At 37.1% G+C, this 15,395-nt stretch overlaps 1 protein-coding gene across 1 annotated transcript in view; it reads left to right on the top strand.

Moving 5' to 3' along the window:
• EPHA6 (EPH receptor A6) overlaps nucleotides 1–15,395 on the top strand; it is a 724,129-nt gene that overhangs the window by 513,333 nt on the left and 195,401 nt on the right. The window contains exons 9-10 of the mRNA XM_072966895.1: nucleotides 76–146; nucleotides 4,493–4,618. Of these exons, the coding sequence (XP_072822996.1) occupies nucleotides 76–146; nucleotides 4,493–4,618 (197 nt within the window). The remainder of the gene's footprint in view (nucleotides 1–75; nucleotides 147–4,492; nucleotides 4,619–15,395) is intronic.

Below are 15,395 nucleotides of genomic sequence, written 5' to 3'. Positions count from 1 at the left end.
TGGGTGAAATGCATTTTAACTGGTTTCGGTTGGTATCCAGCATAATTCTTAAGAGTCTGTTTACCTTTCTTAAAGGTGTCAATGGTACATAAAAGCCAAAATGAAGTCAGAGGAGAAGAGAAGAAAGGACTTGCAGAATGGGCATTGTAAGTAGTTCAGTGACTCATCCATTATTTTCTATTGTTCCAGCACTTAAAGAATTAGTTTTAAACTTGTATCCATTGAGTTGAGAAAACCAAAGAAATACACTTCCAACCTTTCAGCATTAAGACTTTTCATCTGGTTTCTAGGTTTGTTGATGGAAGTTGCACCTGCTTCTCATTAAATGATTCTACCTTTTTCCTAATTCTGCTAGCTAGAAAACAACAGACTGAATATGCTAAAAATACAAGATGACTGATGATAATCTAGTTATTTACCACTCACAGTGGCTCCAAAACATTAGTTAGTTTTATTTAGTGGAGCATTAGCCATAGAAATATTAAGGAATTCTTATTCTTTCTTGTAGGGACTGTCATTTAACATATAACAAATCAATTTACAATTCAGTAACACTAAAAAAGAAAATCAGCTCTTTAACTTGTAGAATATGTATGAAATCCTTGAGCTGACTACAAGGTTATACTCATTTGAAGGATCTCTTCCCAAGCAAGCTGTAATTACCAGTATAGTTGGTTTGATAATTGCCACCTTCTTCTCCCCAACGCCCACCTCCACCTCCACCTCCCAATTGCAGACTACTTTGTCAAGACAGTTTCTCTGTCATGAGATGCTGAATTAACAAGAAAGGGATGTTCTCTAATTAACCACAATATAGAGATAATATGTGAGGCAAGTTGTTTAACTATTTAAACTTTTCTTCCATTTCAAATTAAGCTGAAGTAATAAGGGGCTTTTCAATCTATATAACCCTCCAGAGGACAGAAAGGATTTCGGTGAGGAAATTATAAACCAGAGAGCTGCTTTAGGGCTATTTCTAAAGCTCACGTGGTTTCTCAAAGAGAGGTCTAAGGACCATCTGCATTAGAATGTTCCATCCTTACTCAGACTCAGAAGGTCCAGGGCAGGGCTAAGCACAAATGCATTTTAGCAAGCTCTCCCAGGTTGTTCTTTTGCACAAAGAATTTGAGAAACTACCCTAGCTGGGAAGGGAGAGCTGAGGCAGCTGATACTAGACATGGGATAAGCTGAAAATAATATAGACAGATGCAGAAACCTGGGTCCAGACACCTGGACCAATGACTTATGCTGAGCAACCTTAAGATTCGCTACAGGACTTTTAGTACTGAAATGCAGAAGAAAAAGATGCTCCTGAGGTATTTATTAATCTGTTTTCTAACCAGCAGTTTAGCATAAACTAAACCAGATGGGCCCAGCAAGAAACAATGAAAATAACCTGAGGCAGACAAGGAAGTAGAAGAAAGGTAATAGATGTTTAAGGAAACAAGAGTACGTTAAATAAGTAACCAGATATTCAAAACTGGAACTAAGTTTGGTGTTTTTTTTTTCCCTATACTATAAATACTGTATTTACAAGAAAAATAAAGTGATGCTGTTGCCGAGTCCAAATTCGTTCTGCTCGCCGCATGACAGGCCAGTAAATCCAGAGATGAGGTATTGGGGCAAGGAATAGCGACTTTATTCAGAAAGCCGGCAGACAGAGAGGATGGCAGACTAATATCTTGGAGAACCATCCTGCTGTAGTCAGAATACAGGCTCCTTTTATACAAAAAAACAAGGGAAGGGGTGTGGTTGATTGTTGCAATATTCTTGCTGCAGGCATTCTTTGTTCTTGCAGCCATCCCCCTGGGCTAGGTCATGGTGTCCCTGTAAACCTCCAACAAAACAAAGGTTATTCTCTACTACAATGCTAACTAAACAGTTTGTTCTGTAGAAATGTATATTACTTTTTAAAAATTGAGTGGTTGAATTGTTAAAACCATGTATGAGTTAATAAATTACATCTGTTATCTGTGCCTAAAGTAATGTTATCAACGTGACCACATATCCTGTTAGATACTGTTAATCATCTAATAGTAGCCACCAGATTTGAGTTTCTAGTATTCAATCTGAAATCACAACTCCTATATTACAAAAGTATCATTAAGAATATGAACTAGAGTTACAAATGATCTGTTCTCCTTTCCTCCAGTCTAAAGTTAAACCTTGCCTTTAGAAAGTCAAGAAAAATATAGCATTTCAGAATCATTGTCAAGTCTATCTAGAAATATGCCATACTAGTGCTATTTCTGGAATTACTAATCTCATGGGTACATACCCAGTACTAGAAGACAGGAGGCAAAATTAATGAAAGAAGACAACAGGTGTAGAACTCATGAAACAATTACTGCTAATAATCTCATCACCTCCTGTCAACTCACTTTATTACCTTTCATTGGTTTGCTTTGAGATTTTCATGCAAGAGCATATTTCTAAGGAGACCTAGACAATGCTTATCTCAGGGTGTCGTATGGCTTTCAAAATCTAAGAAGCAACAAAACCAAATGTTTTTCACTATGCCACAAATTTAGCATTGATCTTTTAATCCCTACTAATTCATATTCTATAAAAATGTGCTGTGTGCTTATTGCCTGTAAAACCATACCTAAGGTATTTGGAAAGATGCAAAGATGTATAAGAAATTATCTCCTGTTCTCCAGGACCTAGCAATCTAATGTGGAAAACAGAAACCAATGAGCAAAACAGAGAAAAATCCACAGGCAGTCTGTTACTTCCTCACATAATGAAGAAGTTGAAAATTAATATGCAACCAGGCTTTCAAGTTTTCCAGCCACCCCCCTTCGTCTTCCTAACTGCCCACAGGCTGTAAACACTCCACCCCCACCAGAGAAGGAGGAACAGTTACACAGCCAGTGATCAGACTTGGACCTTTGATTCTTATCTGTGCCTCCAGGACAGACAGTGTGCAGTCTGACCGTGGAAGCAACTACAAGACCCAGGAAAGGCCTGTTATCCACAGTGTAGTGGTCCTCCCTGCCACTGTGCTGTGGGGGTCTATGCTTTACTGCCCAAGAGTTTCTGGAAGGAGAGAGACTACAGGACTGGGACATGAATTCAGGAAAACCTACTGCCTTAGAGTATAGAGTCCAGGAGGGACGCTAAGGGGCTTGCTTGTTTGAGGGGAAGGCTTATGCTTCGTTTCCCCCAAGCCATGAGCTACGTCAATGTAAAATTTTTGGGTGCTAGTGGCTAAGTGAGCTAATTACATTTTTTACAGAAATACAATAAAATTTTTTTTTCTTCAACTTGTCAGCTCACTCTCTCTAAAACCATCAGGTCATTTTACATCAACAGTTAGGTAAATAAAATTTTGATTCCAAGTATTCAAAGTTTTGATGGGGATGGGGTTGGGTCGGGGGAGAAGGGAGACAGGAAGAGAAGACAGAATTGAATTTAAGTGATTAACAAGAATGACTACCTCAAAAAATGAAACAATCTGCTAAAGAATGGGCAGAGGACCTGAATAGACATTTTTCCAAAGAAAGCACACAGATGGGCAGCAGACACACGGAAAGATGCTCAACATTGCTAATCATCAGAGAAATGCAAATCAAAACCACAATGAGATGTCACCTCACAGCTGTTAGAAGGCCATTATCAAAAAGACAACAAATAAAAGTGATGGGGAGGATGTGGAGGAGAAGAAAAGCTCATGCTATTGGTAGCAATGAAAATTGGTGCAGCCACAGTGGAAAACAGTATAGAGGTTCCTCCAAAAATTAAAAATAGAACCACTGTACAATCCAGCAATTCCACTTCTGGGTATTTTTCTGAAGAGAACAGAGACACTAAATTGAAAAGATGTATTCACCTCCGTGTTCAAAGCAGCGTTATTTACAATAGCTATGATATGAAAGCCACCTAACTGTCCATTGATAGATGAATGGATAAAGAAGATGTGGTATGTATATGCAATGGGATATTACTCGGCCATAAAGAAGAATGAAATCTTGCCACTTACGACAACATGGATGGATCTAGAGGGTGTTATACTAAGTGAAATAAGTCAGACGGAGAAAGACTGTATGATTTCACTTATATGTGAAATCCAAAAAAAAAAAAACAAATGAACAAACATTACAAAACAGAAAAAGACTCATAGAAAACAAACTAGCTGTTGCCTAAGTAGAGGGGAGTGAGAGGAGGAGTGGAATAGGTGAGGGATATTAAGAGATACAGACTTACAGTAAGTCATGGGTATGTGATGTACAGCGCAGGGAACATAGTCAATAAAATTATAATAGTTTTGTATCATGACAGATGGTGACAAGACTTATTGTGGTGATCATTTTGTAATGTATATAAATATCGAATCACTGTGTTGTACACCTGAAACTAACATAATACTGTCATTTATACTTCAATAAAAAAAAATGACTACTTCAGTACATCACACCTCATTTTACATAATCACAAGATGTGTGGTTACTAGAATACTCTTGAACTAATTCAGTCTTTTGTTTTGTTGCAGTACGCTTCCCAGGAATTAAAACTTACATAGATCCTGATACATACGAAGACCCATCCCTAGCAGTCCATGAATTTGCAAAGGAGATTGATCCCTCAAGGATACGGATTGAGAGAGTCATTGGGGCAGGTAAACATAAAATCTACACTTTTGAAGATATGGTTTCTTAGCGGTTTTGTAACTGGTTTATCAACATAATATTTTAAATCTTATTAGTTTTAGTCATTGAAAAAAATTTTTAATGAGAAGTAAAATTATCTTGTATATATATTGTTACTGTTTTAAAAAGTATTGCAAATGCCCAAATTCAGTTTCCAAACAATGAGAAAATCCACGAAAGTTATTTTTAACATCCTGTAGTCATTCTTTCAGTATTGAGATAAATTACAGTGAAACTAGAGTGAATCAAGAATTTATTTTGAAAGTGCAGCTTCAGGAGTTTGTCATAGGTTATTATATATTTACTTGAGTCCTAACATCTATAGGCATATACTATAATTAGTATTCACACTGATGGCCTTAAGGCCCTGCAAGATCTAGAAGTGTTCTGAGAATCACTCATATACAATTAGGTTCAATATAGTTTTATATAATTTTAATACAAATTAATAATTTTCCCTCTATATTATTCAACTGTTCTGGATAAATACAAATTTATTATGAGTGAGCTCCCAAGAATTTCTTCTGTATGTTACTTAGGGCAGAGGCCGCACCAGTATAACAAAGAGACCCAGGATAAAAATGTTTTCCTCTTTCAAGTCCTTGACCCAAGGTGAGTAGTCCCTGGTGGCTCTCATTCAGGAGGTCTTGAAAGGACCCAAGTTCTTTCTATTCTTTGCTTTGCCTTCCCCTATGGTGTCGTCCTCCTCTGAACAGTCAAAGCTGGTCACCAGCACATCTTCCTTCTGGCCTATCAGAAGGAAAAGAGAGTTCAGTCTTTTTGTCTTTAGGTAATTAGCTTTGTCTTTAAGACAATAACCTGGAAACTGCACCATGTCTATTCACATTTCAATATTCCAAATACAATCACATGGGTACACTTCAATGCAAGAGAGTTTGGAAATACAATCTCTGACTAGGCAGCTATGCAGCCTAAAAGTGGAGGGGGAATGTGCTACTAAATAGAAAAGAAAGACTGGATCCTGAAGGGGAGTACTAGTGTCCTCTAGATGTTAGATATCTGTGTAATCCTTTACAGAGAGCAGAATATACCATTCCATCTGGGCATCATGTCTTTGCAAAGGTCTAAAAGGCTTTCTTCTTCCAAAACCCTTCACCAGAAGGACTGACCACATAATTTGCAGGGACCAGTGAAAAATGAAAATATAGAAAATGTTAAAAAATGATTAAGAATTTCAAGACAGTGACAGCAGAGTTCTAAACAAACAGCAGGGCCCTCCTAAACTCAAGGCTCTACGTGACTCTGCCCATTAAACTGACCATTTTCCAGGTGCACAGAGAACTAGCACCACATCAAGAATTCCAGGGATGTTTGGAGAAAGTCCTACTTTATATCATTTTATTCCCCATGCACAATGGATCATCTCATCTCCTGCATGGCCAATTCTCCCTCTGAAATCTGACATAAGGGTCCTATACACTTAAATCTTACTGCTTGGAGCCAAAGAGGCTGTCTTATCAGAAAGATTAAGAACCTGGAATAGAACCAGATCCTCTATTCTATTCTGCTGCACATAAAGCATATCAACAGGCATTAAGGCATACTTGAAAAGAGTGATTGCATTATATTCATTTAGTTTGGGGGTTTATTTTCTTAAGACAGCAGAGAAATAGAAAAGAGAGGAGGTTGAATAATTTCACTGCACCCTACTGCTTTCTTCCTCTGGTCCCCAAGAAAAAGTGGTGTGACCTTTTATACTGCATTGTTCCATTGCTTCTGTAGATACAGGAATTAAACACCAATGTCTGAAATCATAATATTGAGAGATAAATCAAGTATCTGAGAGGTAAACTGTCAAGTTAAAATGCACAACTTAAAAGCTGTGAGTTAAGTTCATTTAGTGCCTTACTGAGGAATATTGCCCAAGAGACAGCCTCTTAGATAGCTCTGAGAAACTGTTCTGAAGAGGTAATGTTAGCAGATGGAGGGACCCCTAAATTAGGAAGCCCACCAAAGTGTGGGTTCTTGCCACTGGCTTTGAAAGAATTCGCACAGCAGAGGCAGAGGGACAAAGAGAACAGCCATTTTATTGCTCAGACGGGGAAATGAAAAGAAAGTGCTTGAGCAGGGAGAAGGGAAGAAAAGCACTTGAGTGAGGAGAAGGCATTCGAGTGGGAACCATCAGCCAAGAGGGGCGATATGGACAGCTCCAGGCCGGGCTGGGCCACATGTACTCTCATGGGAGGCTTCTGCCAACATATCTTTCTTCCTAGTGTGATGGAGCCAATCAGCCCTTGTTCGAGTTTTTCAGTCCGTGTATGGGCTTTTCCGGTTCTTGTCATGGCAGTCATCAACTGTCATGGTGCTGAGGGCTGTGTCATTTAGCATGTTAATACATTACAGTGAGGCTCAAGGTCCACTGGAAGTCAAATCCTCTACCATCTTGAACTGGGTTCTAAACAATTCTTGTTTCTTCTCTGCAGCTGCCCCCTGAGACTTAGATAAGAGTAATTGGTTTCTATTCCAGGGAAGGGCAGGGGTATATCCTGGGGGAAACAAACAGCCTTGGTAACAAAAAGGAAGGCTGCTTTTAATCAGAATGCCTGCGATCTAATGCACCCAGCATTCCTAAAAAAAAAACAAAACAAACACACAAAAAAACCATCTCCTAAGATTCTGTTCAGCCATGAAAGTTTTAAGAGGAAACGCAGGAGTAATCTCAGTTAATTGGTGAGATAGGGGGTCAGAGTCGTCCATCCCCCAATGCCTGCAGGCTTTTCCTAATCAACTGCTTGAGCCTGCTCTTCTGTGACTAGGAGAGGCCTTGGAGACTTCAGCTTTTCTATAAACATGAGTCAGGGATTGTGGGCACACAGAGTCCTGCTCCCTTTTAGTAAGTGGGAAGGTCAGGATATGTGTGATTTTGGCAAAGAGTGTATATGCAACCAAGTACACATCTCACATCTCACTAGAAGGTTGCTGCTAGTCACCTGGGACACATGTGGTTAATTTAGTGCTTTTCTAAGTATGGGAAGATACAAGAATCTAAGTTCATAAAAAATTTCTCCATAAAATATGTAACTGTCTCCAAGCCCTATTCTGCCAGTTTTCCCAGGGTACAGAGTGCCTCCTTCCTGACTTCCGCCCTGAACTCCTTTCAAGACATGTCAAAGGCCAGCAGCTGCAGTGGCCAAGGACTCAGTCCTTGTAGAGCCGGATGGCTAGTGTTATGCACATTCTTTAGTTGGCAGAACAAATGAAGAAATTCAGTTTTTCTCTAGTGTTTTTTTTTAACCAAATATCATTTTGTCCTAAAAAAAAATATGACAGATGTTGCCAAATCAAACAATAACTATTAAAGAGACTATTTTACGATCATATTCTTCCTGTCTAAATTCTGATAAGTCATAAGGGTTTTCCTTTTATTTGGCAAAAATGGAATATCTAAACCATGGGGTTAATACTATAAGTCAGTGTCTCTTTTTTGTATTTATTCATCTTTGACTATTTCAACTTTCAAACATCATGCTAAGTGACCTTTTACTGTCCATTTCAGAAAAATCATATAAATAAAAATGCTTTATGAGAAAAAAAACTGTTGTAATGCAACATCCCTCTTTGTGCCCCTGGCCTGTACTGCTCTGTTGTTAATTAAACCCATTAGGTCTTGTTCCTAAAACTCTATTTGCATATGAAAATATAATGAATATGTGGACATTCCCCACAGCAGCAGTGTGGAAAAAGCATTGTTCAATCAAACTAAAGGAAAATTAACAGAGTTTTATACCATCCATGACATTGTAGGAGAGGAATGTTAAAGTTTACAGGCCACTTTGAGCTAAGAAGAAGAGGGTGGGCCTGGGGTTTCAAAAGAAAGGAAGATAATTCACAGGGGGATAGGAAGAGCAAATGTTTCATACACAAATTTTGCCAAGCCAAACTGACCATGGAAGGCAGAGAGGAATGTGATCCCCAGACCCACTCCCATTTTCCTGCAGGCTGATCACTCCTAGGACTTACTCTCCGTAGTCATCTTTGGTGATAGCTCTCTTCCTGGACCAGGCCCTCTATCCAGATGCTTTTAGACAGTTAAGGGGATGGCATAAACCACTCCCTGAGTCTTTGGAGCCTTGATTTTTGGTTCAAAATAATCTACATGCCAAAGTGGAACATTCCGGGGCAGCCTGCCCTGAACCCCATTAACATAATTGCACGACTGGTTACTTGCCCAACTTTTTACTGTAATAGTTTCCTTAAGTTGTCTCCTACCTTTATTTTTCCCCACCCATTTGATTGTTTCTTCTCAAACTCTACTTCTTCACCATCTGAGTGCATTAGATATTCCCCTTGAAAGTGTAAACTAAATGCTTTAAGGGGCAGTGTAGATGCTGTACAGAGGTGAAGGGGACTGGGGGAGATGGGAAAGAGAGGCAAAACACCAGGTCTTGGTAACTGTCAGGTGAAAGATACCAGGTCTGACTAAGGCATTGAGAGTAGCTGTAGACAGGGATACCTAGATTCACAATTCATTGCTGAGGAAAAATCTACAAGACCTGCAGGGCTTTTCACAAAGAAATAATTAAGGATGCTTTTTAGATCTCCAGATGGGAGACACAATATATAATCATTATGTATTTCTTAAATGTGTTATTAAAAAATGAACCCCAAAATAGTTACATTAAAATTTTAAGAAAGAAAAGGCCATGGCATATCACACCTAACCTGTGACATTTCTAACATGTTCACTGAAGAATGTTTATTAGATGGCTAATATCTACTTATATAAAAAGACAGTGTACTAATTAATTAGTTTTTTTCATATTAAGTCACTATGCTTATTAAAGACATATGTCTTCAATATATGTTTTGTAGCCTTTGTCCTGGGATTTTCAACTTTATAACCATCCAAATATTATGCAGTAAATCCTGAGAAAATTTAATTTATCCATTACCCCAAAAGGGGAAGGGAAAAACCTCAGTCTTGTCTTGCCCAAAAGAGAAGAATTCAGACGGAAGAAGTGCATAGTGCTGTGGGTAGTGAAAGATTTTTTAACAATTTAATTAGTAACGCAAAAGTACACCTACAAGAACAGGAGGTGGGCTGATCCAAGGGTGGGTAACAATGGTCTTTTTTTGCCCCTCCTCTTTTACCCTCGCTTAGAGGTGGTCTCATGATTGATTGATGGCTCTTGTCCCTGGAGTGCTTAGTCTTGCTCCTCCCCTTTTGTACATGTCCTTACCCATGATGCACACAGAAAAACCCACAGTGGGGGCCTAAAACGCAAAGCTTATTATATTACAATGAGCATTGGGTCGTGTCTGATTAGGTCCTTATCACTACTGTGCAGTCACAGCCATTGATTTCTAATTGATTTCTTGCTGGCACTCATTTAGAGGAAGTAAAGCCCCTTTATGCTGAAGACAAGCATGGGCATATCACCATCTTCCAGACCATCTTCCCTCTCCTCCACCTTATCTGCCTGGTGCCCCCACTTATTTAACTACCTAACATATCCAGTGTCTAGGCTATATATATATTCTTAAAAATCCCTGTCTTTCAGTGTATATCTTACTGGGTTTTTTTTAATAAGTTTCCTAGAACACTTTTTGTATATCACTATTCTGAATAGTAGTTGCAACTTATCTTTGTTGATCAATACAGGCTTCAATTTCCATGAAAATGCACATTTCCATTTAAATGAAGTGAGGAGCTCTGTTGCATAGGAGCCTATCAAGATCATCTATCTCCTTTGACTTTTTGCATCATAAAGTGAAAAACTGTGGCCAGAGGACTGTAAAACAGAAATTCCCAGGCTAAAAGAGCCAGATTAAGGTAGAATCATTATTTTACACATATCTTGAGAGATAATGAGAAAACTAGTAAACTGAATTTTAATCATGGGCTGAAAAGGTCATTGAAAGGCTATCCATTTCTCGGGGTAGTACTGAACCTAAACCATTAAATGAAAAACTTGCCCAGCAGAGTATGTATAATTTTGAAACATTATTCCATTGAAAAAAAATCATTCTTGTGTCTCTAAGCCCATAGGGCACCCTTCTTATGTTTGGCTTTCCCTCTTTCCATAGCCTCAGTGGAAATGCATAATATCTCCCCGTCATTCATATTCTATCCCTTTATCTATAAAAACTCATCGTTGCTTCCGCTATCAACCCTCTCCTCTTCTGGCTTAGTGTCTCCATAATTTTTTTTTCATGGAAGAATCAGAAAGTTTTAACTGTTGGTGTCTCAGCAATCACCTGCAGGTAAAAGAAAGTCAAAAAGACAGTAAAAGGGATATAAAAAAATGAGTATCAAACCAGTGATTTATTCAGCCTAGTATTTGGTTCAGGTGTTGCCACCTCCTTTGAGGTCATAGTTTCACATGATAATGTGCAAAGCAAAACGCTTACTCTACGTACTTTTCCTAATTCCCTGCGATCCCCCAGCCAGCCTCTTCTCTGTACTATAGAATCTATTATATTTTAGCTATCTTGAAATTCTCTCATCACCTTTATTATTTTTGTTCCTCTTCTACAGCTATAGTATATTTTCTTGCAACATGACAGTGAAAAATTTCAGCAGTATTCCAGATGTGAATCCACAATTCACTCTTTACAAAAAGAATCTTGAATTTATGGCTCATTTCCTCTATATTTAGGTGAGATGATCTTATCAGATACAAATTTTGTCCTTGTCCATCAACTTAAAGGATTTGTGGTAGAGGTCAGATTCATTTTCTTTTCCATTCTTAGAAATTTCTTTGCCCAACCAACTTAGAATGGGATCAATGACAGATTATAGCAAGACCTTAGTGCCTTTTATTCAAGAATTCCATAACTTCCTAAATCAAATGATGTAATGGAAGACGGGCTTTATCCATTCTCACTGGACATTATGATATGAATGAAAAAGAAAGAGACTGAAGGCAGACAGTTGCAATCTTAAATCACAGTTTTGCTGCTAATTCGCTTAATGACCTTCTGCAGTTTACTAATCTTTCAGAAATTTGGTTTGTTCACCTATAAAATAGATTCATAATAATAATAGCTATCCTGTAAGATTAATATAAGGATTAGAGATGACACATATTGAAGACCTGTCATACTATAGACACTCAGTAAAAAGGTGGAAAACTGACTATTAGGTTAAAAAGAGATATAGTTTATACATACAGTTGAGATGGGTAAGAATGACAGTTTATGCCCAACTTTCAAAATATTTTATAATGTAAATATGTGCTTATGAAGAGTTCAAAGTCAGTGCCTTAGTTAACTGGAATGATATCTATGATTTTCAGAGTTTGCTGAAAATTAGTAATTAAAAATGAAGTTTTCTTTTTGTCAATGCGGTAAGGACTATCCCCATATCAAGAAGTTCTTTTTTTTTTTTTGGAAGAAACTCAAAACTTAATTTTTCTTATACCTTGTGAGGTCATAATTATTAGATATGTATTTATTTTTGTTTTAAACTTAACAAGCCATGTGATGAAATGAGGTTAACAAAAGAAACCTTACTTCAATATATTAATATAAAATCATTGTAAACTAATCTTATCAGTTTATTCCTGGCACATCTAAGAACTTAGTAGCTTAGCCTATCATAATAGACTTAAGTTAATATTATTTTACTTACATTTCAACACTCTACATCTTATGTTGGGGGCTATTTAGTTTATATTTGCTATCTCACGTATACATTTTCCAATCTTACAAGTTGCCTCATCATAGTAGTTATTTGAGAAATACTTGTTAAATAAATAAATTAGTAAATAAATGAACGACTGAAAGGATATAGAATTACTTCTAAGTAATTATTTTAAATGACTACATCTATCTGGTTATCAACAAAATCCTAATGTAAAGTGTAACTTAAAGTATAACACAATTAATATAAAATCAAATACCTAATATATACAAAGTAAAAATAAGACAAAAGAACAAATTTAGAGGATAGTTGTGAATTATGGTAATTGAAATAATTCATGTTAACAATTTACTTGATAAATTAGCCTAAAATTATAGAAATTATTATATACCTTTGTAGTCACATAATGAAATTCACAATCTTACAGAAAAGATTACATTGATACTTTATTTTCACTGTATTTGTATAACAGATGAGATAATTTTGAAAAATTTTTATAACTTATAAGGAATTTATTAATTTTCATACTTTTTCCCCTTTTCTTCTGATTTGTGTATTGTTAAAATGTTTGGTGAAATGAAGGAAATGTGACACCTATTTTTTAAAAAGTACTCCAGAGAGACAGGGGCAGAGTGGATACATCTTACATAGAAAGAAAAAAAGAAAATAATGATATATTTTCTTAAGGTTCTAAAAGCCAAAAGAGAAAAAAGACCCACACATCAACAGCAACAATTTTTATTCCTTACTACAGTACATTTAGTTAACTCTTGCTACATAACAAATTGCCCTAAAACCTAAACCAAGAACATTTACTATTTTGCAGTTTCTAGGGTCACAAATTCAGTCATGGCTTAGCTTCTGCAGGGTTGCTCACAGGGTTGCAATGAAGGTGTCAGACAGGGCTGTGATCTCATCTAAAGGCTCAGCTGGGCAAATATATGCTTCCAAGCTCATTTATATGGTTCCTTTGAGGTATGTTGCCCTGAAGGCCTTAATTTCCTACTGCTAGTTGGCTGGAGAACAGTCTCAGATTCCTGTCATGTAGATTTCTCCATCATGAGATTATTTCATTAAATCCAGCAAGAGAGTCTGCTAGCACGATGGAAATCACTATCTATTGTAACTTAATCATGGAAGTGACCTCACATCACTTTGTTATATTCTGTTGGCTATTAAGTATGGTATTAGGTCTCATCCACAATGGAAATCACACAAGGACATTCATGCCAGGATGCAGGGATCATTGCAGGCCATCTCACCACATCTTACCACACCTACTACCACATATAGTAAACTTCCAAACTTGAAGTTCATTTGGAGTTTTAAGGTTAGTATGAATATACTGACGATGGCAAGCTCATTTAAAATATAATTTGGATATTTTGTTTATATAAAACCCAAAAAGTTTTATATAAAAATTTACATTAAAATGGGTGTAGTTCTAAATTTCTCTCTTATAAGGAAGTAAAAGATGGTTTATGTTCTACAATTATTTAATAATGCCGCCTGAGAGACCATGTGCATTCTTACATTGGTGAACAGTAAGATGTGAATCAAGGTAATAAATTTGATTATATGATTTGCTTATACCATACCATGTTCATCTAGCATAAGGTAATTAATTGATTGTTCCCACAGTGATACTTGTGTTCTCAGTCTAATTGTCTGTGTATTTAACTAATAGCTTTTGTCTTTGTAGCCTGTCCAGATTGTCTGTTGCCATGTAACAAACCATCGCCAAACTAAATGGCTTCAAATAATAATTGTTTCATTTTATTCATAATTCTGTGGGTCAGCAGTTTGGGCTGGACTCAGCTGGAGCTGGGGATTTTGTCTTTTGGTCTCACTTGGGGTTACTCCCATAAATGGTGGCTCAAATGAACATGTTGTTGTCAGGTAGTTGGTGGATTCTGAGCAGGGATGATGCATCTGTACTCCATATGGCTTCAACTCCACCCACAGGCTAGATGAGACAGTCTCAAGGCAGTGTTCTAAGCAGATAAGAAAAAGAGTTGTAAGGCCTCTTTAAACCTTGGCTCTGAACTCCTACAACATAATTCTGACACTTTATGTTGGTCAAAGCAAGTCACAAGGCCAGCCCAAACATAACAAAGGGAAGAAACAGATTCTACCTCTTGACAAGAAGAGCAGCAAAGTCACACTGCAAAGGAACACACATTTTTCCTCCCAGAGTTGGGAGGAATTTGTAGTCATGTTTTGCAACCCACCACATAGCTGATTCTTAAAAAAAATTAAAAAGGAATCATTATTTTTCAAGCCTATTATGAATAACAGATTAGGAATTTATTTACTATTTTGTCTTCAAGACCATTTTTTCTTCATATACCTAATGAATGATACTCATGTTTTCCTTATTTAGCAACTACTTAGGTAATCTGCCATGGGTTAGGTACTGTGAGGTTTACAAAAATGAATGAAAAAGAACCTCAGCCTCAAGAGGGAAGCTAAGGAAAGCCTAATATATAAGGTAGAAAGAAGATAGAAAGGACAGGGTAGAAAGAAGCATCACCGTAAGTGAGCAGAACATACATATAAATCACTATTGAAATTCAAAGAATCTAGAGCTCACTGCAGAGGAGTGGATCAGACAGCATCAGGGAGATGGCATCTGAAAGATAAGGAATGCCGAGGTGAGGACAAGGCGGGTTAGATGGGGGAGAGAGAAGTGGTAGGACAGCGATGTGGAGATGGTGAAGAGGAATTTTGGACGTTTCCAAGAGATTTTAGTTTGGTAGCACTTGCTCTTTATTATGTCTAATTTTTCCTCAAGGCCTAGGCTTTTCCTTTTTTTTGACATAATTGTGACTCAAGCCCTCTTCTTGGCTATTAGTAATGGTTAGTGCCTTTTTATTTTGGTGACTTTTTAGTTTTTAATCACTTAGTGAGTGAAAAATGATTAAAGAAAAGAGGAATGATTTTTGCTTTTATTGGGCAACTAGTAAAAATAAAATGCCATTCTACTTCATGATTATTGTGAAAAGCAAATGAGATACAAAAGATTCTAACTGACTATCCAACTTTATCAGAATACTGCCAGTGACAGTGTTCATGACCTCACCAGGAAGCCTGTTCTCTTAGGAACAGTTCTAATAAATTGGAAATCTTTCTGAGTACAA

Source organism: Vicugna pacos, chromosome 1, assembly GCF_048564905.1.
Source record: "Vicugna pacos chromosome 1, VicPac4, whole genome shotgun sequence".
Taxonomy (NCBI): domain Eukaryota; kingdom Metazoa; phylum Chordata; class Mammalia; order Artiodactyla; family Camelidae; genus Vicugna; species Vicugna pacos.
This window is presented reverse-complemented; position numbering and strand designations above follow the sequence as displayed.